Source organism: Triturus cristatus, chromosome 10 (assembly GCF_964204655.1).
Source record: "Triturus cristatus chromosome 10, aTriCri1.1, whole genome shotgun sequence".
Taxonomy (NCBI): Eukaryota; Metazoa; Chordata; class Amphibia; order Caudata; family Salamandridae; genus Triturus; species Triturus cristatus.
Window position 1 is genome coordinate 1,140,056,611 of NC_140593.1, and position 26,579 is coordinate 1,140,083,189.

General features: G+C 45.2%; 1 protein-coding gene across 1 annotated transcript in view; it reads left to right on the top strand.

The window, feature by feature from the left end:
* CACNG3 (calcium voltage-gated channel auxiliary subunit gamma 3) overlaps window positions 1-10,103 on the top strand; it is a 245,593-nt gene extending 235,490 nt beyond the window's left edge. Inside the window, exon 5 of the mRNA XM_085629466.1 lies at window positions 1,093-10,103. Coding sequence (XP_085485592.1) covers window positions 1,093-1,607 — 515 coding nt within the window. The 3' untranslated portion in view covers window positions 1,608-10,103. The remainder of the gene's footprint in view (window positions 1-1,092) is intronic.
* Window positions 10,104-26,579: the final 16,476 nt, after the last annotated feature.

The window sequence follows — 26,579 nt, forward strand, 5'->3', positions numbered from 1 at the left end:
TCCATATAGCTACAGTCTTTCCCTCGGACTACCTTTATTGATTGTTACCTGCATCTAGTGATGCGGTTTACGCGGCCTATCTGCCCTAGGGATTTTCTTCCACAATAAAAGCCCAACTATGGAACAAATTCTACAGTGTGAGAATCTTCATGGATATCCTCATACGGAGACCCTGGATCGCAAGAACTGGGTGGAGGCTCTAACACGTATTTAAGTCGATTGTCGTCGTGTTTACGACACCATGCTTTGGCCACCTCAAACAGGCACCAAACTAGGCTGCACGTCAGACTCTGGCAGGTTGATCCACTCCTTAGATAAAGACACATATGTCAATACCAGCACAGACATATAAGAATGAGTGAGAGATATGAGGAAAAAAGGGTCAATATTTGTACACAGGATATGACCAAAATTTTTATTATTAACTGTTCTTCTTATATTGAAAATGACCTATCGTGGTGAAGCAAGACGCCTCCTGGTAGTTAAAGTTCTCTTCTTTTGGATGATAAATGCCTCCCCAGTACTTGATTTGAGATGTTGTTCCCTCTTTCCTGCGAAAAGCCCATTCCAATAGAATATTTTTAAAGCTGGTGTCTCCATGGTGTAACAGATGTCATCTAGAGTCCAAGAATGGAACCCTATCCTTGCTCAGAATATTGACTTCTGTAATGTAGTCATGTAAACACATTTAATATCTACCAGAAGACCATTGTTATATTGATAACTTTAAGCCAGCGGCGGCCAGCACAGGTAAGCACCGTGGGGTGGGGCGGGGTGGGCGGGAGGGAAGTTGACAGACGACGAGTAGGTAATATTAAATAAATAAATAAAACACTGCGTAGTCTGTCGACTTCACCCCTCCTGCCCCGCTCCACTGCCTCAATGCGCTTACCTGCACCGGCTGCGACTGCTTTAAGCTATACCATTGAATTATACAAGAGTCTTGTGTAGCCACCTGTGACCATAATGCGCTTGTCATCACATTTATTATACCATGCACCTGTCACAGGTTCAACTTGGGTAAATGATTTGTATGTGTATCAGAGCTGGCTAAGGGGAATTAACCTTTTCTTGTCCTCCTCTAACTTTCAGGGTTAAGCAACATCATAGGCATCATTGTGTACATCTCAGCCAATGCCGGCGATCCAAGTCAAAGCGACTCCAAAAAGAGCAACTACTCCTACGGCTGGTCGTTCTACTTTGGAGCCCTCTCGTTCATCATTGCCGAGATGGTGGGGGTCATCGCTGTCCACATGTTCATCGAGAAGCACCGGCAGCTAAGGGCCAAATCCAGCTCCGACCTCTTCAAAAAGTCAGCCTTCACACGCATCCCCAGCTACCGCTACCGTTTCCGTCGGCGCTCCAGCTCCCGGTCCACAGAGCCCCGCTCCAGGGATGCGTCCCCTGTCAGCAAAGGTTTTAGCGCCATCCCTTCCACTGACATCTCTTTGTATACCCTGTCCAGAGATCCTTCTAAGGTGACCATGGGCATGCTTCTCAACTCTGAGAGGGACTACAACTTCCTCCAGGTGCACAATTCTCTGCCCAAAGACCTCAAGGAGTCGCTGCAGAACAACCCAGTAAATAGACGCACAACCCCGGTCTGAAGCCGGACGAATTTCTTTCAAACACCCCTTCCCCAGCGGCAGTTTGGTACGATCCGCTGTCTGCATCCATGTTAATGTGATATAGTCAGGCCCAGCATGGGGCAGAACCAGAGAGGGGCTACTAGGCACCCTATCCAGTGTCTTCCTCTCCCACCCAAACAAATGTAAATGTTTTTTTTATTCCACCATGATTCTTCCATTAGCAAATAGATAAAGAAACAGGACAGGAGTAGGAGGCCATTTTGCCAGAAGCTGAAACCAGGGCACTCCATGGACGTAGTCCTCAACCCGGGGAGTGATTCAGGGCACAGGTTGGGATTGAGGCTGGGCTTAAGGAATAGACTATTTGAAGCCTGGAAATCAGGCTATGGGTTAAAAAGGCGCACCCTGAGTCCTCTCAACCTGGCCCTGGTTTAGAGCTAGCAGGAACTGGGACAGAGGGTCAAAGAAGTGGTAGTCCCTGGAAATAGAACACAAAATGCCGTTGTCCATGTACCCTTTAAAGAACCTCTGTCTTGACACTCCACCGGTCCTCCTTGGACAAGGCCAGCCGGCCATAAGTAACCGTGATGACAATCATCACGAAAGCTGCCAACATTTTCTAATTTCCAGTCAAATTCGCCTACGAGCTTCTTCTCGCCCGCAAAATAAACAATAACAATGTTAAAAAACAAGCAACCAGTCACTGTGAGAGGCGAGAGAGGCTTAGAGAACGTAATGGACGCTGATACGCCCAGGTGGACCCTGTGCTGAGGAAAACAGCCCGGCGAGCCCTTCTCCGCCTTTGTGCTAGCGGTGCAAACCCTGGCGGTTCAAGAGGCTCCAAGCTCGAAGCCGCGTGCCTGTTATCCTGAAGGAGGAGGGGCCCATCAACGCACACGCCTGGTTATGGGCCGGACACAGGATTCTTTGACTGTCTGTAAAAAGAACTGTTATTTTGCATGTGTAGTGTAAGAAAGCCGGTGGTGACTGGTACAATGTCTGTGGTGTGAGAAATAATATAGCGATGGTCTTCCCATGCATGGAGCCCTGTCCAAGAGGCAAAGCACCAAACAGCAACCCTACTGTTACATAAAGAAGGGAGCACAGCCTTGTGTTTCTATCTTCCTCTGATGGGTCACTAGCAAATGAGGTGCCTACATATAGTGGGCTTCATGCAACATGGAGGGCGGTGGCGAGCTGCTGAGGTGAGCCTGCACTAAAAGCCTATTGATTCTCTTGATGCTGGCCCGCCTTGGCTGACCCGTGACGCTGCTCCCACCGTCCTCTATGGTCTCCAAAGCAAAACTGTCTCAGTCCACCTGAACACAAAAAAAACAGGTGCTGTGTGTTTGAGCTTCCTTTAGGGGGTGGGAGGGCAACAATGTCCGTGAACAAATACAAAGAGGGCTTCAGACCCAATTGTTTACACAATGTAGCTTCCACTGCCAGGGGTTTTCGAATTTGGGAAGGTGTGGGGTGAGGGGTTGTGAATCAAAAGATATTTTAAAGGAGACACACACTGTTCACAAAAATAAAACGTGTTGTTCCTTACTATGGGTGTTTTAACTTCTGCCAGAATTCACAACTCTTTTCATCTATCTTATTCCTTACTTTGTTGAAATAAATGTACCTATTGCGTTATTCATTTTGTGACCTGCCATTAAGGTGCGGCGCTTCTCAGAGCAGGACTAACAGTGCGCTCTGTAGCTCCTGGGAGGCAACAGACTGCATTTCCTGTAAAACTCTGACGTAATTTCCTGTTTTCAAGGTAGAAGGCAAATCATAAGCGGAGCACAACCTATGAAAAATATGGTTGGTAAAAGTAAAAAAACTAGCATAGATGAGAAAAGTATTGCATCTTTAAATCTGACAGAAGTTAAAACTTGGCGAACAAAATACTTTTAAAGCAAGTGAATGTCCCCTTAAGTGTCATTTTGTACATTTTGAAATGTTGCACACCTAGGAATAGAAACATCTTACAGCAGGTAAGGTATGAGATAAATCATCATGTGTGTGCCTAGAAGTTGGAACTGCCCCAGGAAAGAGTGCCTCACTACTATTAGCAGGTGTGTGACAGCCTGTCAGCCATGTCTTCCCTGAGACAGGTAGAGTGTTATACCTTCAAGAACTGCCATGGGTGAAATGAGCGAGTATTGAGGCTCACGCCGATATGTTATGGGAGTGGAGCCCTGCTCTTTGAGGGTACAACAGACAAGGTGATCCTTTTTTCAAATTTGCACACATAATTGAAGCCAGCATCCAGCAAAGCATACTGGTGTGAGTGTTCATGAGAGAAGAAAATAACAAACCCACAGACTCTTGTCTGGAGGATAGATGTTTGGGGTTGGCATGAATATCAACTCAACAAAATCCCAGTGGTGCTGTAAGTGATGTCACACAACCTTTAGTCCTAAGTGAAATCTCTGGATTGAGCCCTTCGCTACTGCCTGCCACCTATGGCGTGATACGGGAATAGGTGAGAGAAAACCATACGAATTAAAACATGGCTCCAAGATCCTTGTTTCTTTCCTATCCTGCCAATGATTCAGTGGTACCCAAGACAAGGGGTAGCAAGGGTGGAGCCTGACTGCCAAAGGCAGATGCTTCAAATGGCTCTTGGTAGCTGATGTCCATGCAGAAGAGCCACATCAGCAAAGCACCTTCAAAGATGTCCTCCCCGTTGACCGACAGTTGCTGCAGGGTTTGAGGTGACTGTCTCGCCTATCTTCTAGAGAACAAACAGTGCACTTACAAACCCCATGACCAGTGTTTAATTTGTAATAAAAATAAATAATGAATGCAGGAGCTCCAAATTTGTCTTAGGAGCCCGCATGAAAAATGCCTGGGGCTGCTAAAATCAATGCTGCCTATTATCGATTTCGCCTCATATTTCTTTTTTCTACCATCCTGTGCTTCCTGTCTCTTCATCTCATTCTTGCAGTTTTTTATTACCTTGCTTTTGAAGTCGAGTCTACTAGAGAGTGCGTGTGCTGCTCACTGCGAGGCATATTGTGGCTTACTGAGAACATGGACAGGCTTGGTGCCCGCCCTTTGCTCACAATTGGTTGGCTTTCTTTGTGATTCTCATTTGCCTCCTTCCTAATCGTGTCCCAGCTTATCAATCTTGTGCTGGTTCCTCCCATGGAGCACTGACTCTTTACTGTTGCTTTGATTGTTGGCATCTCTACTTTCACTGCTTGCTTTTCAAGCACTACTTTTTTGTGTTGAGAGTTTGTGTTTACTAGCCATCTCCTTTGTGTGCTTCTAGCCGCAATGCACTCTGTGTTCTCCCTGTTTCGTGAGAGCTTCTCCACACCCTGACCCTATTGAGCTCACCTGGGTGCTTTTCCCAGGAGCTTCCTCATACCCTCCCTGTCGCTTCCACCACCCACTTCTTCTGTGTTTCTTTCTCGTCTCTTTCTTTCTCCTCCCTTCCTCCCTCCCGTGTTGCTTTGGATACCCCCATCTTCCACTAGGTTGCTTGGTCTTTCAGCTACCCCATGCTGATTGGCCAATCACCTGCCCTCCCTGTGTTGACTTGTTTCCTCATTCTGCACCTGCTTGCTTTAAAAATATATTTGTTTGCACGTTTTTTAGTGACTGATCCAAATCGGATCGATAACTAAAAGGAAAACAAGTCTTCTGTTTCAGTTTGTAGGCGTGCACATGGACATAAAAAAATGACACTTGACAAGTTTAGCCACACTGCACAGCATCGGGGATGCAGTACAGCGTGACTAAAAACTACTAGCAAAGGCAATAGATCACAAGAGCGAGACCTGTTGGCTTTGCCAATGCTTGTTCCCTTTGTCACTGTTTACCTGCCTTTTTCTTCCTCCTTCTTCTTGCCCCATTTCTGCCTTTCACTGTTGTATACCTCTCATCCTTTGCTTGGCTGGTGAGAAATCAGGATATGGTCCTTGTGCATACAAATTCAGAAATCACATCATATGTTACCTCTCTGAGCCTATTTGATGCCCTATGTTTGAAGAACACAAGGCATTGATAACATGTTTTTACAGGTATTGTTGGTTCTACTTAATATTTGTGCGGATTTGAAGCACTAAACATCAATTCTAGCGAGCTCATGGGTTTTTCAAAGTTACATTGCTTGGGTACAAGTCCCTCTTCTGTAGGCAATGTGGCCAGAGCTCTCTGCTCAGTATCAGAACCCCTGACCCCAGCAGCAGCACCTAGCAGCAAGACAGCCAGGGGGGTGAGGCAGGGGAACTCACAGGTGGGTGGGTGAGAGACCTCTCATGGTGTGTGACACCCACCAATGGCAGGTGACTAGAGAGGCATGCCCTTGCCCCCAGTCGAAGTCTGGTGGAAAATTATCCCCCGGATTCCCAAACCTATGTGCCGGTGTCAACCACCTCTAGGGTAGAGATCACCTTCCCCCTCACACTACCCTGACTTGTCTCTCGCCCACTTCCCACCACACCTTACATAGGGTTGGCATCCACAAACGAAAGTATCAGTTTTTCAAATCAGTCATCGAAATAAACAACGGGCACAGTGGGGTCCACCCCAATGACCAGAAACACCATGAGTCCTAATAATATTCTCTTTTGACAGGACAACAGATATCTGAACAACTGCACCACTTATGTCCCCTGGGATGCTTGGTTTGAGGGGAGGCGGGACGTTTGGTTTCCTAGACACGGAGAACCATGGCCTATGCATGGGTGTTGGGGTTCCTAACATCACTCAGAAAGCCACATCATAAGTATTGGTCTTGGGTTCCTAAAGAAACACAGAAATTCAAGGCCTTTGCATTGAAGATAGGTCCCCTATTACCAACAGAAAGCAGGACCTATGCCAATGAGAAGCGAGGCGCTATCAACAGAACAAAGTATGTGAGGGGTCAGGGAGTGAATTGAAACCTACCAGCTCAAATTAAACTCTGATAAACAAAGATTATAATAGTTGGGGCAGCACTGACTTCCGGTGCTCTACCCACTGACTGACTACCAGGAGCCGATGCCTAACACGCTAGGGGCACTGAGACGCCAAGGAGCCAAGTTCGACATCAACCTCACCCTGGACAACTAATCCTCTGCAGTCAATAGTTCCTGCACCTACTGCTCACAGACTGCACCTACCATTCACCTTCGACCTAACTCAAGAGGATGGGATGGTCTTCTGTTGTCTGCCTTCCCTGGGGTGTTCTACTTCAATATTGCATGCGGGATATCGATCGCAACAATATTGAGTCTAGGACATCGACTACCACTATACTATCAAGGGAAAATATAGGTTGGAAGAAATAAACTTAGATGAACTATCCTTAACTCCACATGGGTGTCCTATATATACATACCGTTCAGACATAGTGGTAGTCAATCCCCTAAGGTCAGTATTGTTGCAGATAGATACTAGCGTCTTCCGGCCTCATCAGTGAACCACTGGTGATGGACCACAAGTTCGATAGCGGTGCATTTACTCTAGCAGGAGGTACCCTTCTTGCCCCTGCCCCATGCGTAAGGGGTTTACTGACTGACCTTATCCGTATCGAGCCACATAACGTCTAGGTCTGTAAATATGTGTGTCTTATTCTCCGGGGGTTGATTCACAAATACAAGAATTTATGCGCAACAGATTTCAAATTTCCTTTTATTTCTTGGGAGGTTTTTGGCGGTGTTTCTGTTCAGCTAACTTGAAGCAGAGTCTTTTGACTTCTTCTCATTGTACTACAGAACATCAAGGCTAGGAATATCAAGATACGCTAATATAGTAGACAGAATATTGAAGGCTAAAAATTTCAAAATATAAGTGCATATAGAGGAAGTTCTTAACTTCACATCAATACAGCTTGACAAATTATATACCGCAAGGTACATATATGTGGAGTTAGCCATAGAAAATCTATACCTAATTACCTTTCGACATTTTTCCTTTGACATTGTTTCAGCAATATTTGGTGCCATTGAGATTCCTACCTCGATATTCCGAGGGCACAACCCTCTTTCAATCCACTGGTGGTGCCAACTAGTCCAATCTAAATTCCAAACTACTGACACGTTTCGGAAACTTTTCTTCCGGTATGACATTATGCTTGAAAATCATGAATAATTTAGAAGTAAGCCTAGGGTTACTCACACCTACTTCCAGACGTTTTTGGGTGAATTTAGCCCTACGTTATGCACCCGTAAATCTCAGAAGCGCGTATTTACATATTCTTACCTTTGTGAATCAAGCACAAATTAAGCATGGGTAAATTATGCCTAGGAAACGTTTGTGAATCCGCCTTCAGTTCAGCTCCCTTGCCTTTGGAGGGCGCTGTTACGAATACAAACACGCAAAGAATGATAATGCCTGGAGTGGACTCTTCAACACACTTCAGTTTGTGAATAATCAGATTTTATTTAGTAAATAAACATTTCAGAAGACGTAGGAACCCTTATTTTCTTTTTTGAGTGAGATCAAGGTAGAGGCATGGGTGTGGTCTACTTATATTTAAAAAAATCTTTATTTTTCTGCAAATCGAAGTCTTGTAAACCAGTTCTGGGGCGAAAGGGGTACTCAGAAAGGGTCTGGGTGCCAGGTGGGTGAAACTGTTGGAAGATGGAGGTACCTCTGAGGATAAGGGTGTGACCACAGACCATCAGTGTTCAAGAGTGACCTTGAAAAGGAGGCGGTTGGGAAGATGTGGCTCCGATCAGGGACAGTAAGACATGCCTCAGAAGTTGTGAGCATAAGGATCTGAAGCAGTCATCGGAGAGGTGCAGCCCAGGGTCTGAGCACCCAAGTGTGATGTTGCAATGAACACATAGGCGTGTTAAGAAACAGAAGGCTATGGGAGAGGAGACCTCAGAGATGCCTACTTGGGAGAAGAAGTTGGGATTCATGACTTTGGATGAGTTAAGACTCACTCAATGTTGGGATGAGGCCACAGAGTGAGAAGATCACTGGTGAGCTGCACTCACCCAAGAGCATGAGGTTACGTTACTGCTCTAGAATCGTCAAAGACACCTCTTTTGGAAAGCAGTGGCTAGGACTGGAGGTCACATATCTTGAGGACACACAAGCATTGGTCCAAAGAAGGTGTGTGGCCCCGAAAAAGTCAACAAGGATAGTGCCCGATCTAGATCTAGGCGGATGGGATAATCTGGCACAAATGTGACGGATATCTCGTCCGCAGTATTACAAGTGTCATAGGATATAATGGACTCATAATACAGAGGAAGCGGATTTCCATTTACTCCGACAAGATCTAAATCGGGCTACAGTTTGGAGAATAGATGAAAAGGGGCTCAGATCCAGGGGTTCAAGAGGGGGAGGAGCCATATAATAACATAGCACATTTTAAGTGTAGACACCAGCAGGCTTTTAATTTCATGGAAGGGCAAGTGAGTTCATGAAACAACCTCCCGGCAGACACAGTGAAGATAAAAAAACTATGAGGGGCATTAGTAGTTAGGTACTCTGACTCCCAGACTGCTGTTGTGGTAGAGATAGAATATGTCCTCACACTGACAACAGCTAGGATACTAAATGTAACGATGACCACCGATATGGTGGAGTTTTTCACCTAAAATAGATCTCAGATGAGCTGCTTTGAGGGGAACATGTGGTGGGAGGTGCACCATACCAAGCCAGCATGGTGTCATGTGGCATTGTCATCACTTAGTTGATTGCTGAGGCCAGACCCCCCAAAATGAGGGTCTATTTCCAAGAATCAAATAACAAATGCCCCACCCACCATTACATTGGAGGGGGTTTCTTTGCTCTTGGGCACATTTGAATGATTTTCAGTCTGGGTCCGCCACATTTTCAATGGTGATCCTGGACAGAAGGGTCATCGACAAGAGCAACGTTGGAAGGGTGACGCTTATTTGGTTGGCCTGTCCGATACTCATCTGCACCAGGAGCAGCAAAATTGTGTTCCTGGTAGCGAAGCTAGTGGTGGCTCACCATTGATAACACCACCTTTCACCACACTCTACATGAGGCGGCGGCATGCAAAAGTAGCGCTGTGCACCGAGGGCATCCACCGTCTGGTACAGACAAAGTGAGCGAGTGCTATGACATTAGTCAAGGAATCTGACTGTGGACTATGACATCACGCTAAGAAGCTGGTATGGCACTGTGACATCACTATTGGAACCAGTCGTAAGATTGTGACATCACAATAGGAACCAGATGACAACACAATGAGATGCCACCGGTCTCAGGAGGTAACTTAATAGGGGTGGAGGGCATTGAATAAGCAAAATTACCTAGTCAATTAAAGACCGTAAGAAATTAAGAGATACTAAAGCAACCAATTATGAGAGGAGAATGTGACAAATTAGAGAAAAGCAAACTAACATGAAAACTGATCCAGGCACACACAGACCTTCAACCCAGTCATACGAAAAAATTCTGGTTTTGTATAAAAAATGTGATCACTTGTTTATATCCTTTTTTTGCCATGCATTTATCTCATGTCCCCCCAGGCCTGCCTTGGGAAATAAAGGTGAACCAAAATGTACAAAAGTAAAAGAAAATTAAACATGAGTTGAGCAACAACAGTCCGTGTGATTTTATGTAAAGAAGGGTGTGAAGCCCGAGGGCTCGTGGTGGACAAAAAACACCATGATCAAGGTGTAAATCTACAGAAGGAACAAAATGGCGCCCACTCACCATGGTAGGTGGCAAAACTCCCCTGGTCACTATGTTCATTACGGTATTTGGGAGAAATGGCATTTTGAGCCATGTGAGCAGCCATTGCTGCGTCCAGGAGTAGTGTGGCGACCCACAGCAGGAAGCGCCCTGGGGGACCGCTTAATAGTTCCTTGCCCATGAGCAGACTGCGGTTTACTTTCACAAAGGGATCGAGTGACATCAGTGTTTCCTCTGGAAGAACTGGGCGGAGTTGCTTTGTGTCCCAAAAGAGAAGCTGCTCCCGGAAAGGAGGGATTCCAGGAAGGGCGGGATTTGAGAAGCAGCCTTTCTCGCTGAAGCCGCTCCACGCAGATATCTCCAAAGGTGTACGATGATAACTGAACTGGTGATGTGGGGGTCTGAGGAGCCCATATGGACGTGGTGGTAATTCAAATACATAGCTGCCAAGGTTTCAGATTGCTTATGCGGGACATTTTCATAATTTCATTGTAATTATGTGTGGCATTTCAACGACTATGAGTGACACTTTCTCACAAACAAAATCAAACAAGGACGAGGGAAACATAAATATCAGAAATGACACTCATTTGAGCAACGAGAAACTCTAAGAAGATCTTAAAACCGCTGCAAAGCACCAGAAATGGAAGGGCCCCGAGGAAGTAAAGGGGTGGCAAGGGGCATGATGAGCGGGAAAGAAGCATTCCACCTCCCTGGCGGAAAGACTGAGCGGCATGGACAATGCACATGACCTAATGCGAGGCCCCAAGTTGAACAGCACGGATCGTCAGCGGCCTATTATTTACGAGTCAACACAGTCCGCTGACTCGCACACAGGAACTGGGCATTGGGCGAGCCTCAGGCTGAGGCGCCCAAAGTCTCACATAGGTCTCAGCCGACAGTCAGGACGCTGTAGTGTTATATTACAAAAACTACACTCTCAACCCTAATACTAATGACCCCAAAACGGTCCACCCAGGTCAGCGTGCCGCTACCTGCCCAGCCCCGCAGCCAACGGCGCAGACGAGCTGCCTCAAAGGACAGTTGGAGCTTGCTGGCTTAATGGGCGGGGGTTCTCATAAAGTGTTTTGTTCTCTACTTAGTCACTGTGTCTAGAGTGGAAGTATGAGGAAGATGAGAACACATTTGGCAATCATGAGCTGGATATAAATAATTTCACTGTTGGCTGGCCGAGGGGGTGAAGTATTTCAGGTTGAACTTCAGTAACACCAATTGGCACGCAGCTGCTGATCACGCGGTGCTGCAGCTAAAAAGCAAAGGTATATTACACTCCGCTGGCACTGTCTCACAGTGACACTTAATTACGAGGTGAGCATCGATTTACGGGCCAGCGGCCTGCTTCCTCAGACACCTCTGGCCACTGCACGTCGACTCACTCCCTCCGCAAACGTACACGGTACGCTGCCATAGCTGTGCAGCAGACTTATTCAGGTTCGACAGCAGCAGGCGCTGTTGCTGCAGTGGGCTTCAACGGCTGCTGCGGTCCCATGGGGTTGGGTACGGCGGTCATGGGGTTGCCATCATTAATTTTAGTTTACATCCATGCGGCGGTGCGAGGAGGGCAGATTTGCTGCAGTCTAGCCACTAGCCTCCCACAAACTTAACTGCAGCTGGCAGCAGGAAATGAAGTAACGTCCAGCGGTGCCTATGTCTGCCTGTGTCTCTTAAACAGAGTCGGTTGATGTCTGTCTCGGTAGTAGCGATTGGGCACTGCCTCAACGTGACGTCAGTCAGAATCTGGGCCACTGTGGGAGTCTTATCCTTCTGATACAATGTAGCAGCCAGTGAGATAGCAGAAGTTACTAGCTCAGCCAGCCCCCAAACCTGCCAGGAGCAGCGCGCATGCCGCAGCGTGCTGCCAGCCACTCCAGCATAGTTTAGTCAGCATAAAAGCGCTAACAATTTGACAGACGGAATGTTATGCCAATTACGTGTGACAATGCATTTCAGTGCAGTGATGCGGACCACCACACTGAAATGTGTTAGTCTAACACCTGATGCGTTGTATTTAGCAGGGCTGCAAATGGAGGTTCAGCACAGATAACGAGACATGCCAGAGCCCCAGGCAAAAGTCAAAGCAGTGCTTAATTTGGAAAATATTAAGTGCCAGGGTGCATCTTGGAAGGCCAATGTAGCCTGCACAACCCATAACCTGCCAGTGCTGCCAATGACAGTACCATCATAACACCTAACCATCACACTCCTACAAGTGGGACAATGCAGACTATTTCATACCACACAAAGCTACAATAACGGCATGAGAGGCTGGTATTATTCATTGTCAATGTACATTGATTTAATAAACACGGTTGTTGTGCTCATCTTAAAATGAAACAGCAGCACCACAATGTGGTGGACTGTCACTAGAACCAGTGCTGACAATTAAGTGCTGGTGTGGAGCACCAGAATCCACCGGCACAAATTAAGCCCAAATTAAGCCCTGAGTCAAAAAAACGCCAGGCTAGCTCGAGCCTCGAGAGGAAGAGGAGACAGGATAGGGAGTTACATACGCCAATGCAACACTCAGCCAAGAAGAAGGTGCAGGCGGTGTGTTCTTGCATGTGTGAATGGCAGGTTGCCTATCTGACGGATTCAGTTGGGTAGTAAGCATCTGCATTTGTGTGTGCTTCTATTCTAAAGTGGTGTAAGAAAGCAGTTATTGTGTATAGGGTGTTAAAGGAATGTGTATTGATTTATGGTGGTGGCAGTGTGCATGTGTTCTCTTATGGACATATGAGTAGGAGTTAAGCTTTTGGATTGAATGCACGGGGCTTTGCACGTTTCTTGTGGTGTGGTGTGTGTCTTTTGGTATTGTGTGTCCTGATTTTTTTGTAGTGGTACATATCTATACATGCGGGATTACGTGTGAGTGTCGGCACTGTTTTAGTGCTGGTCATTTCTGCATATGCATTTTGTGTGGAGGTTGAGTAAGTATGTTTGGAATTTGGGTAAAATGTATTGTAAGTGTTTGCATGGAGAAGTAGTGAAGCAGTGTTTTTATTTAACAGTTTTATATAGCACCACTGTACCAAGTAGTAGTAACCTTTTTTACACCTTAACAGCACAGCACAAATAAAAAAAAGCAATGACTGGCAGAGTTATGGAGTGCAGTAATTTTAGGGACCTCTGTGTTTTAAGGGCGTTGCCTACGTTTGATAGCTGCTTATAGGGTTGTTGAGGGTGTGCCCTTGTGTGTGGTTCACCCGTTATGTTTGCATGCATGTATGTATGTAGGTTTAGGGTGTGCACCTCCAAGTGTTGTACGGAGTGTGATCAGGGACACAGAAGCAAGTGTAGCATTCCCCCTGGGTGTGTTGACCTCATTGACAGGTCTAAGGGTGATGTGTGGGTCTTCAGGCCTTACTCTAGTGTGTCGGTGGTAAAGTCTTTGGGCAGGCGGGATTGCTGCTTGGCAGGCTTATGCTGGCTGTGGTAGTAGGGTCTGGGTGCTGAAGGTCACAGGACAGCAACAGGAGGCAGCCAGTCCAGGAGCAGGTGGAGGATAACATGCTTGAGCAGATCAGGTCTACAGTGTTGTTCTTGATTCCACTGGGATGTTTTGTGTGATGTCAGTAGTGGTTGGCAGGTCATTGAGTGCTTCCTTTATGGTTTTGGTGGCTCTGTCCTCCGCAAGGCTGAATGAGTCGAGGAAGATGCGATTGGTGATTTTGGGGGGCAATGTAGAACTGGCTCCGGAAGGTCTGTAAATGAGTTGGAAAGTAATAGTCTGTACTGTTGATAATGGAAACCCACAGGTGGAAAGTTTGACGGAGTGGATACAGGCTGTTGTGTGAGCCATGCAGAGCCAGGTCTGGGTACCGATGCCTGTCATGTCAACACTCCCTTCTGAGGATGGTCTGTGTGACCAATGGAGGACCCTGGATGGACAAGGACAACAAGAATGTGCATTGAGGTTGGGGAGAACAATGTCTCCCTGATGAAGAGTGTCTGTAGACTAAGACCATCATTCTGATGTGCGTGGTGCCGGGGCACAGTACAATCGCAAGTCATTTTACCATTTCCTTGCAAAAAAAGTCTGCCGCAGGACCTTGCCATTGCAAGTTAAACAGCATGGAATTGGAATTACTGCATAAACGAAAAAGTGGCATAAGAAAAGCCCCCGCGGTGTGGGGGGACCCCTCAGTGAAAGTGGTAGAAGGTGGGCCGGGGAGGGGGCCTCCTCTATGTACTTTGCAGGGGGGACCCCTCAAGTTTCATTACGCCACTGCATGAAACCCGGAGGTATTCCCAGTTTCTTGGTATTTATCACATTCATTTACCAGCTTCTTTGAGCTGGTGGTAAATGTATGAGGGGACCTCTGGGTGGGGGGCTGTGAGGGAGGGAGAGTGGGGAGGTGAAGGTGTTTTCTGGCAAAGGGAGCATTGTATGCCCCCATCAGACAAAACACAAGAGAAAGGGACTTGGCTGCTGCTGCCAAAGTCTCATGTGATTTTACAGTGCAGAATTACCGCATGGTAGAATTGGGTCAGGTTCTCCAACACCCAGAAAAACCAGGCGTGGGAAAACCGACCCACTTAGAATCAGGTGGAGCAGAATTCCATGAGGTAATTCCGATCTGCCAGACTCGTAATGAGGGCCAAATGGATGTATTAGCACCTGGAATGACATCTGTGCATTGTGCTGCAGGGCCAGCATTGATCTTTGCAAAGTGTCAGATGCTTTCGATGGTATCTTTCTTATTGTTATTTGGAATTAGCAAAGCACACAACCTGACATATGTATGTATCACAGTGCCTTCAGTTGCTCAGAGATGGCTTTGTTATGAATGGTGGTCAGAAGGATGTATAAGCGATCTCTGGTACTGGGCATGTATGGATGCTGTAGAGCGTGTGGCATGTGCAAGGGGGTGAGATGATAGTGATGGTGCTGGGTGATAGGACTGGAAGTCATAATCTGTCTACTAAGGTGTGAGGTGATTGACACCGGTGTTCTGTACCTAGACACTTCCTTAGCCCCAACAGGCTCAGACAGAAGAACATGCTTACCTTACATTGACTCTCCATGTGTGCAGAAGGTCTTTGCATACAACATTGATACTCCTGCATCTTGAAGCTGGACAAAAAAGAGGCACGACATAGTGGTTCTGATGCTGGATGATGGGGAAGGAAGTAGAGCTATAGAGTAGGACAAACACATAAAGCAGGTCGGGTCCTATAGACGCATCAGACTGGTTATTTTTATGACTTTGTCAGTACTATAGAATCAAACAATTTTCCAACTTCTTGTTCATTCACAAATATGTCCTTGTTTAACCCATCGTCGTCTTCCTTGGCTTATCTCTTCTCCCGTCTTTGCCTCCATCCTTCAGATTTGCCATAAATAGTGTTGTGATATTTAAACAAAGATATACTTACACCCTACTACAGCTAGACTCCTACTGTAGACAATCTGAACCCCTACCTTGAAACAGAAACATACTAGTGTCCACCTAAACGCGCGTCTTACATGCAAACTGGGCACAGGAGAAAGTTTAATTCTGTAAGCGGAATCGGAGAATCCATCTTACTATAGTAATGGGGATTTTCTGGCAAACTCCGCCAAGAACCACATTGCATCATTCTTTTCCCAATTGAGCAACATGATGGCAACGGGACAACGCAAGGTTTCAGAATGCAGGCTGCCGTGCACACATGAGATTTGGCATCCCCTAGCAAGATTTCCAGTCACTAGGAAGACTTCCAGGGAAATTTGACAAATGTGGGTGGTCGCGAGCGATTGTGGCCAGAAGTAGTTGATCTTCCCAGGTAGATTTTCTACTCGAAAATAGCATGGTGCCATTTGCACTGATCTTTCAGCAAAGAAAGTGATACCAGTGCTAAAATAAGAGAGCGAGTTGCGATACATTCATTTTCTGCCCTTTGACGGAACTCCACGGAATCTTGCAGAGTTTTTATGTAACTTCGCCTGATTCCACGGAGTGAAATTCCACAAGTTCCTCCCAGGCTTAATGGAAACTAGAGGATTGCAAGCCTCGGCAAAACTCTTGCAAAGTATGCATTACCTTCACTGGACAAAATCTTGAACTTTTCAACCCATGTACACTTCACTTCTCCACCAGTCTCGCCCTCCACCACCATGGACCCATTAGTTGACTTTCGGCAAGAAGTAGAGCCCAGGTGAAGCCCCTCATCTTGGCCTTTGTCATTTGTGGCCTATACCACCAACACCTGTCTGGATCTCTCACTATTCAACTCCTGCCCTCTGTGGGCTGTTAACCCTTACCTCCTTGCTGTTTCAAATCCACAGTACACAATCCCTCTGTCACTCTTTCCACCTTCTTGTGAAACTTCATTGGAAAGCTTTCGCAGTCCACCATCCCTACATCCCTTTAAATCCTTGCTCCACACTAACCTCCTGAACTATGTATCTTGCCCACCCTGACAGCTCATCACAGTACTGTTCTCTGTCTGCCCTTCCCCTCCCCACCCTGCAATCCTGCATCATAGTAATGTATGTACTGTTTTGTCCAGGCTCCCCTCATCATCCTCCATGGACTGAGACTCATGGGTTTATGTGACCACCCAGCGACCATGATCTCGGCACAGCATTTCTTCTAAAAATGCTACTGCTCGTCAATGAATAAATACAAACACAATTACCCCAGCATTTATACAAAAGCCGTTAACTTGTTTTGTTAGTCTTGGCTCTCATAATTCCTGCTAAGTCAAAATTTATTGAAACTGCTTTGCCGTCGATTAAAAAGTACCTTATGTTGTCTTGGTCCTCCTCCAATCATGTCTCTACAGTCGACCTCACGTTTTCATGTAGAATATGCTCACTTCTGTCACAACCCTTATTCCCCCTAAGGTACTTAAATACCTTGTTAATAACCCTTGGCTCACTCCCTAAAGGATTATACAGTTTTAAGGTCTTGCACCTCACACATAATGTGTGAAGCTTGCCTTGGTTCTCTCCTGGTGTTTTCAGATGGACTCTCACATCTGTGTTATCATGTTGGGGATTAAGCTTTCGGAACAGAACTAGGGGTGGGCAAAGAATTCCACTCCGCCAACCAGAGTTTGCAGAGTTTTGCCCAATCCGCACGGAGTTCCGCAAAACTCTGTGAAGTGACACAGAGCAGAGTTTTTTATCTTTCATGGCTTGCCAACGTTGAGTTGGCAAGCTCTTGCGAGAAAAGATCACATGCTAGGCCTCCTCCCAGCGAAATTTTTCAACGCTGTAGTCGTGGCAGGTTGTGACCACTCGCGTTGAGGTAGCTGACACTCGAGTAGAGTGTCTACTCAAGTGACAGAAAGTAGCAACGCCCTCTGGCGTGACGTAGAGTGCCTTTCACACTGATTTTACAGCACGGGACAAACTTCCACCACTTAAAATCAGTGCGAGGAGTGAAACTTGATAGACTACGCCACTGACGGAACTCAGCTGAGTTTTTATGGCACTCTGCGAGGTTCCGGGGAGGAGAACTCCGCGAACTCCGCCGAGGCCTATACCGAGCCCAATTCTGCAGGTGACCCACCTGCAAGGATTTAGACATTGGTAACATAAATTAGAACACCGGAATGTAGAAAGCTTCATTTAAGAAGTGAAGTGGCTCAGAGTCCGTAATGGCTGGTGCCGACCATCTGCTCCAAATGTCCAACGATTCTACTTCTGTCTCCCTCTTTAATTTAGAACATTGTACTCTCAGTAGGTGGAATGCTCCTATAGTCTGCAACACAGGCCCAGGTCTGTTACTACAGAAAAGGGCTTTTAACCACCAGTATCACTTTGGTAGCAGACTATGTTGTTATAATAATTCCCTCTATGGCCCTGGTTTACTAGATTCCATATGCGTTATTTGGGGCACACTTATTTAAACATGATCAGGACACAGTCCTCCCATCCACATATTAGATCCATAACCAGTTACCCCATTCTAATATACTTAGGGGGAGAAACATCCATTAAAACGCAGTTATTACAACGCCCTACCTTTACAATGCAACTGTTACAATGCAACTGCCTTTACATCTCATGCCATAATGCATGCCATTACAACGCATGTCACTACAATGCATGCCATTACAATGCATACCATTACAGCGCATGCCATTACAACGCATTATAAGGTAAGTAATGGAGATAATTTTTGTATTAGGGTGGGTATGGGTTTTGGGGTACATAGGAATAGTAGTTTTTAACCCTACACTATCCAACACTTACCCTACTATTGCACTCACTGGTGTGGGAATAATAATTTTTACCCCTACACTATCCAACACTTACCCTACTGTTGCCCTAAAAGTATTATGCGTTGTAATGGTATGCGCTGTAATGGACTGCGTTGTAATGGAATGCATTGTAATGGTAGTTTTAAAAAATGTGTGTTTTAATGGCATGCATTGTAAAATCATGCAATGTAATGGTAGTTGCGATGTAAAGACTGTGTTGTAAAAGCATGCATTGTAATTGCATGCGTTGTAACGTCATATATTCCTGAGGAGAAAAGAGACCCCATCAAACTCCAGAACATCCCAGGTCATTATATTCTGCCTTCCTATACAAACACCATATGATCCTCCAAACCAGGTGGCTCCAAACAAACGTTCTCTTTGAAATCTTTGATCCATTAGTTTTTAAACTTTTGACTTCTGTAGACCACTGCTGAATCATTACTGGATTTCTAGGACCCTCACTGAATCATTACCGGAACCTGGCGAACCCACAATGAGTCCCCTCTACGCCCACGGGGACCGGGGTCAGTATTCGACATGTATACAATGTGCCGTGGCTCTCATTTAGGAAGTTGGAATACCCATATACTATTTGGGGAGTAAATAAATCAATGTATTCATTCAACAATTCAGTAATGAGTTCTTACTTGAATTGTATATAAATAAGACAAAAGCCTGAAAGGGTTCCTGTTGCTGGTGTATATTCTCCAAAATATATGCAATAGTCAGTATGACAATATATACCTGCATTGAGAAATGAATTTGATATCAGTAGAGAACGGGGTACTGTAAACAGTGTTTACTCTATGGAGAGAGTTTATTCTATACCACACTGTTTGCAAACAGTAAAACTCTCATGATAAACACATAACACAGTATTAAAAAGAATCTACTAAGAACAGTGTACACTCTATGCAACAAAAAAGACACTATTTGCTCAAAATTACCAAGATCTAAAGGTGCCAAAGATCGTACTACCTGCACCCTCCAAACTGTAGTAAAAACTATACAGATAGCCCATCTTCTGAAGCAAGACAAGCACATGTACATATGTTAGTACCAGGTGCACACAGTCTTCTATGTTAAATAGAAATTGTCATGCTGGCCCGATTTTCTCTAATACGCCAAGGCTGCTTACAAAAGTTAGTATCTACTACGTAGAATCTTTCTCCTGTTTGAAATTTCTGCAGGACCACAAAACTTGTGTGGAACATAATGAACACAAGTTAACTGTCACCTGCACACAGAGTTACACTTGAATATGTTATGTTAACCTTTCTCTTTGTCAGTGAATTTCTAGTTTTTTTTTTTTAAGTAAAGTAATATTTAACTACGATACGTAAATGCAACCCCCACCTTGTACGCGGTGGGGGTTTGGCCCCAGGGCCTGGCCTGCGGCCAACCCTCTACATGCAGCCAACCCCAAGCTGCGCACGGCCTGGCATTGGGGACCCCATACCCAGGGCCTTCTTTTCTAAAGGGGATGGGGACATGTCCCCTCCCGCCCTGAGCCTCATTAGGCAGTGGGAACCCCATCCCCCCAGGGCCATTTCGGCCACAGGGATCCCAAAAATATGGCTGCTGCGCTGCATTTACTGTATTCATAAAGAGGAGAGGGGACTCCGCGAACCCCTCCCCAAGCCATTAAGGGCCTCGGGGAGCCCACACCCCGGGCCGACATTTGTTTAAATGGGGAGATGGGCTGTGTGGCCCCCCTCCCCGAGCCTCTAAAGACCCCAGGCACCCCACCCCATGGGCCAAAATGTGTTCATTTAAGGAGCGGGGCCACGGAACCTCATGCCAAGCTCCCTGAGCCATTAATGGCTCCGTGGTCCCCATCCTCTAGGGCTGGCTCGCAATCTATGTATCAGGGAGCCTAGACTGGGACAGGGGCGGGGAAACAGATCAAAAGATTGCTCCCACTCAGAGGGAGCAGCATTAGGAGCTGCTCCCTCCAGGTGGGAGAAATGCTGGTGTCAGGGGCGGCCTTAGGCATGTGCAAGCTGTGCACCTGCACAGGGCCGCCAAACTCCAGGGGCCGCCACGAGGAATCGGATACAATACATATTCGTGGCGGCCCCTGGCAGGGATTTGGCGGCCCCCTCTTCCAGGGCCCCCTACCTACGCTCCCTGCACAGGGCCACCATGAGCCTAGAGCCGCCCGTGCTGGTGTAATCTCACACCTGCTGACGGTGTGATCTCCGGACCACGGACCAGCCGGCGAAAATAGTGAAAATCAGGAACTTCAAAGAGCAATGTAATAAAGTGTCGGGAAGACCCCCTCTGACAGTGAGTTCAATACATTCATCCTGACACTGTCTGTAGTGCCCCGGGGCTTCTCCTCTCTTCAATCCTTGTTTGGTACAGCGCCAAGAGGCTCGGACGCTCCCAGAATGTAAAGAGGACCTGTTTTTAATGTCTGCACTTCCAGCCACAATTAACAACTTCAAGAAGTAATTAAAGCAGAAAGATCCGGCACGCTGGGTCCCTCGTCGGCTTGTCTAGCCTGCGGCTGCTTTGATTTGCAGTGAATTCCAGGTGGGGCTCAGTGAGAGAGATGCGTGAATATGTACGCAGTGACGCATGACGCAGCGAGCGCGGCAGACACATCCGCAGGACACATGAAAGTGAACACGAGGACCCTCGAGACTCCTCTCATCTGAATCACACAGCCTGGGCCTAGCCCCGCCTGCGCCCCCTGGCGATGGCACACAAAAAAGAAATAGGTCACGCCATTAAATTCTTTCTCATGGGGGAGTGAAATCCCTGGGACCCCCCAGGAGAACAACCACTCATATCATTATAAAACTTAGCGCTTTGAGGCCAGCTAACTTTACAGAGCCAGAGGGCGCTGGGGAGCGTAGGTGCCCCTAGCGGCTTGCGGCAGAACACCAACAAAGTAGTCTCATTGGCCCCAAGCTTGGCTACTGAGAGGCTCATCGTGTAATGATATTTTGCCGTTTGGGCGCTCTCTCTCTACTATCAACAAGGCCAAGTTTTAGACTATTTGTTGCAGTGGCCCTCATCTAGCTTCACCCCCCTCCCCCCGTTCTCAGGGGGAATTTAACAACTTTGGTAAGTAGTCCAAAATAAAGATCACACCAGCAAAAATGACTGCTTCATTCTTATTATGTACTCCTCCCAGGATGCACCTCTGCTGGCATTGGCCTGTCCTTTCTCTTAGCCTTGTGATGTAATTGCCATTTATTTATTTCACTCTACTCTGCACAACACCCATACTTTTGAGCATAGTTTGACCAGGATAGGGGAAGGTAGGCCCAAGCTGATGGTTTACACAGTGGCATTGTTTGTATGTCTAAGCATAAAGGGTGTCCTTAATTGTTTTAAGTGGATAGAATGCGGATATCTAAAGGGACAAGAAGGTGGTGGACATCACCTCCCCTTTATTCACCACAAACCCCCTCCCACGGCTATAAACTCAACATAACAATATTCTAGACCCTTCCCTCTTTTATCCCTCCACTATTCCTTTTCAATCCAAATAATAGACTAACATGTCCACCACTCAAATTACTTTCATATTTCACTATACTAATTCACCACTAATCCTTTATGGGTCCTGGAGTAGCGTGCTACTCACCGAAAAAGCGCTTCAACACCTCATCAGGGGTAGCAAGCGCTATATAAATGCAAACCTTGTTCCCTCTTCTATCCCTCCACTATCCTTCTGAATCCAAATAACTGACTAACATATCCACCACTCAAATTACTTTCCGATTTCACTATACTAATTCACCATTAATCCTTTCTGGGTTCTGTAGTTGCGCGTAACTCGCCAAAAAAGTCCTTCAGCACCTCACCCGGGTAGCAAGCGCTATATAAAGCAAACATTTTTCCTTCTTCTATCCCTCTACTATCCTTCTGAATCCAAATAACTGACTAACATATCCACCACTCAAATTACTTTCATATTTCACTATACTAATTCACCACTAATCAATTATGGGATCCGGAGTAGCGTGCTACTCTCCAAAAAAGCGCTTCAATACCTCAACAGGGGTAGCAAGCACTATATAAATGCAAACCTTTTTTCCCTCTTCTATCCTTTCACTATCCTTCTGAATCCAAATAACTGACTAACATATCCACCACTCAAATTACTTTCATATTTCACTATACTAATTCACCACTAATCAATTATGGGATCCGGAGTAGCGTGCTGCTCTCCAAAAAAGCGCTTCAACACCTCATCAGGGGTAGCAAGCGCTATATAAATGCAAACCTTGTTCCCTCTTCTATCCCTCCAATATCCTTCTGAATCCAAATAACTGACTAACATATCCACCACTCAAATTACTTTCATATTTCACTATACTAATTCACCACTAATCAATTATGGGATCCGGAGTAGCGTGCTGCTCTCCAAAAAAGCGCTTCAATACCTCAACAGGGGTAGCAAGCGCTATATAAATGCAAACCTTTTTTCCCTCTTCTATCCTTCCACTATCCTTCTCAATCCAAATAACTGACTAACATATCCACCACTCAAATTACTTTCATATTTCACTATGTTAATTCACCACTAATCCTTTATGGGTTCCGAAGTAGCATGCTACTCGCCGAAAGGGTGCTTTGATGCCTCGTCAGGGGTAGTAAGCGATATATAAATGCAAATACAACACAATACAAGCGAGGTAACAGGAGGGAACTTACATCCCAAGAAAATAGGAGAAGGGCACGGACGTCACAATGGGCAGGAAAGAGGAGGGCCTTGACGTCACTAGACTCCTAGGTATTGGGCACTAATAGAGTGGCAAAGAGGGCATTGATTGTATTGTAAATACTCAGGAGAACTGTATACTAGTTTACATATATAGATTTGCATAATTAACAGTGCTCGTGAGCACACCAAATTAGAAAAAATGCAAAATTATTTTTATTTTCAATATTTAAATATTGTACGCACTTTTAACATATACATAAATATAAAAACATACAAAAATACAGCTCTAAAAACCCACCATAGCAATAAGTCACATCTGTCATAACCCATACATGAACATAAATCTCATCTAATAAACAGATAATTACAAATATGCAGTAATTTGGTCTTCCTCTTGATAGTGACCATTCAAATATATATTAACATGATTGTTTCTGGTTCAATGTATGAAAACAATCATCCAATTTCTTAATGTCATCAACAATTGATAGCTATGATAAGCTTCACGTTTATCCCCAAATTCATGGTAACTTTTAGCATGTCTGTCTACACGCATTTCAGCTCATGGGCCTTCATCAGGAGAGCGATATTTATTTGATTTGAGTAATACCGAAAAACAATGGGTAGAATATGTCAGAGCTCTGCAGATCAGATACATTCAATGATTTAACATGTACACCCATAAACTTGGTTCCTGGATATTTCCCATGCAGTACACCAGTGAAGGAGACCCCTGATAGGGGGTAGCAAGCGCTATATAAATGCAATTACAATACAATACATAAGAGAGGTAACAGGTTGACATCTATTACATAGTACCGAATTACTGGCTGGGCCATCAGAAGTCAAGTGTGTACTTCAGAATACCCAAACCTGAAATGGGGGATCTCAGTGCCCAAGCCCAGGGTCATCACCTGCCCTAGTGCGGCAGGTATGCAAGGCATAGGTACCACGATCACTAGGTCACTAGAGTCAAGCCGGACCTCACAGATGAGGCCCTAAAAGGCCGACACAAGTCTGGGTTGCTTGTGTTCTGATTCAGGTGGGACCTGGCCTAGTATTTTGGACTTGACTGTTCCTATTGGAGGAGGACCAATGCCGAAGTGTTAATGGCTGGTCTCTGGAGTGGTATAGTGGGAAAAAGATGGAATGGAATGAGGACTTACAAGTGGCTGAGATTAATTCAAGCTTCCTATGCATGACCTTTTTTGGTATAAAGGTCAAGAGGGGCATTCCAAAGTTGGCACTAGAAAATGCAGAGCGATGTCCACCCATTGTAGACTGCTTTAAAGGAAACATAGGAAGGTGTTGAAGACCGTGCATCAAACGAACAATCTGTTTGAACGTCCCCGGCAACTTGCCTCGCGAAGAGATTTGCAAAGATTATTTTCCATCCTTCTGAGAAGTAATGAATTAATTTCTGTGCTTGGGGATTTGGGGCATCCAGGTCTCTGTTAAGCAGATCAAATCAGGGCTTAACAGGATAATGTGATCCTGCAGGTCTGGGGCTTGGCTTCTATCTCACAAGCACTGCCTGGGGAAGACTGCAAGCTGAATCTCTGTGGTTTTCCCCAGGAGCTGTTGTAATCAAAGACACCCTGGAACCTATCAGTTAATACTCCAAGTTATACTGCACCGCCCCCATTGGTTAATAGCGCGCCTTCTGATTATGTAAATTACTATTGGATTAGTCCAAATAAAAGTCTATCAATTGACTGAGAAAGAATATAGTACCTTGAAGTCTGCAGTAACTGAATGAAAGCTAGGGGTGTGCAAAATGTACATAATTTGGTTTACCGTATTCATGCAAAGTATCACCAAAATATAACAAATTATGAGTAACTAAACAAAAGGGAAATCCATAATTTTGCTCTATATTATAGCCGGTAATGTGTCCTCACATCAATTTTTTGAGCCAGGGCGCATTTAACTAAAGCACTGTGAACAACAGTTCACATTTGTAGTAAGTTGTTACAGTGAATGGCACATAATTACATGAAGTGACATCATGGCGTCACTTCAGGAATTTTGCGTAACGAGTAAAACACTGGCATAATTCAAATTTCACCAGAGATTAATACAATTCTGTCTGATTACTTTCCTAATGTATCGGTGTAACATCAACCTGTAATAAAAAAGTGACAGTGCTGCTCTTGTTGTCTGTGCTGTCACATAAAATATTTTAGTCGAAAAAGACCCATTGCTCACAGTTACCAGCATAGAACTTTAAATATTGCTGGTCTCCAGAGCTATCGGTTCTGATTGATCAGTTGTATTTCCCATGTAATATGCAAAATATTCCTTCTGATTAATAGAGATTCCAAAATATAAATTTCAAGAGCCTAAACTTGAATGATAGTCTCTCAAGCATTCCTCTAGCTCTTATCCATCCATATACCTATAAAAGTTCCCACAGCTGTTATCAATCGCCACACCTAAATATTACCCCATGTCTTATCAATACCCACGCCTACACATTACCCCCACGCCTTATCTATAACCAGACATCCAAAAATCAGCCCAGCTGTTATTAATACCCACACCTAGACAATACCCCCAGTTTTTATCCATACCCAAAGCTTAATAATAATCCCAGCTCTTATCCATACCCGCAGCTAAACAAGCATTGGCAAAGCCAAAAGGTCTGGCATTGGCCACCAGCCTTTGGGCAATTCCTGTTTTGTTTTGTCACAGGTTTTGCAAAATGTTATTGTTTGGGAATATGCCAAGCCCTCATCAATCTAAAAGAAAAAAACACATGCGATAGGCAAAAAATGTTTTAGTTTGGTGTTAAAAACACACATTACCATAGTACTCCGTGTCACCAAGAGGAACTGCTTTGTGCTTTGTATGTGGATGTGTTCATTGTGAAAGGACGGCATGTTGTAAGTTGTAATGAAGCCAGCCAATGGCTGAAGTGGGCTGATACATTGGTCCTTAATGCATGCTGGAGTGGGTGGGTGAAAAACGTGAATGACACCAACCACAGACTAATGGGTGAAGTCTGGATGAAAACCCTATAAGTTACTATGTTATATGCAAATGTTTAATAAAACCAAAAGGGCTTGGCTTATACAGACAAGAACGAAAGAAAGAAAGAAAAGTAAAGAGAAAGGAAAAAGAGTGACAGGCAAGAATGAAAGACGGTAAGAGAAAAAAGGAGAGAGAAAGCGAAGGAAAGAGAAGAAGAAAGAGAGAAAGAAAGAAAGAAGAATGAAAGAAAACATGTCCCACTTTTTATCCATATTCACACCTAAATAGTGCCACCAGCTCTAATTCCCGCACCTAACTAATACTGCAGTTCTTACCAAAACCCCACCTAAATAATACTCCAAGCTCCTACCAATACTCATACCTAATAATAGCCCCAGCTCTTACCAATAACCGTACCTAAATGGTATCTCCAGCTCCTACCAATACTCACACCTAAATAATACCCCAATATCTTACCAGTACCCCTAAACAATACCTCCATCTCCTAC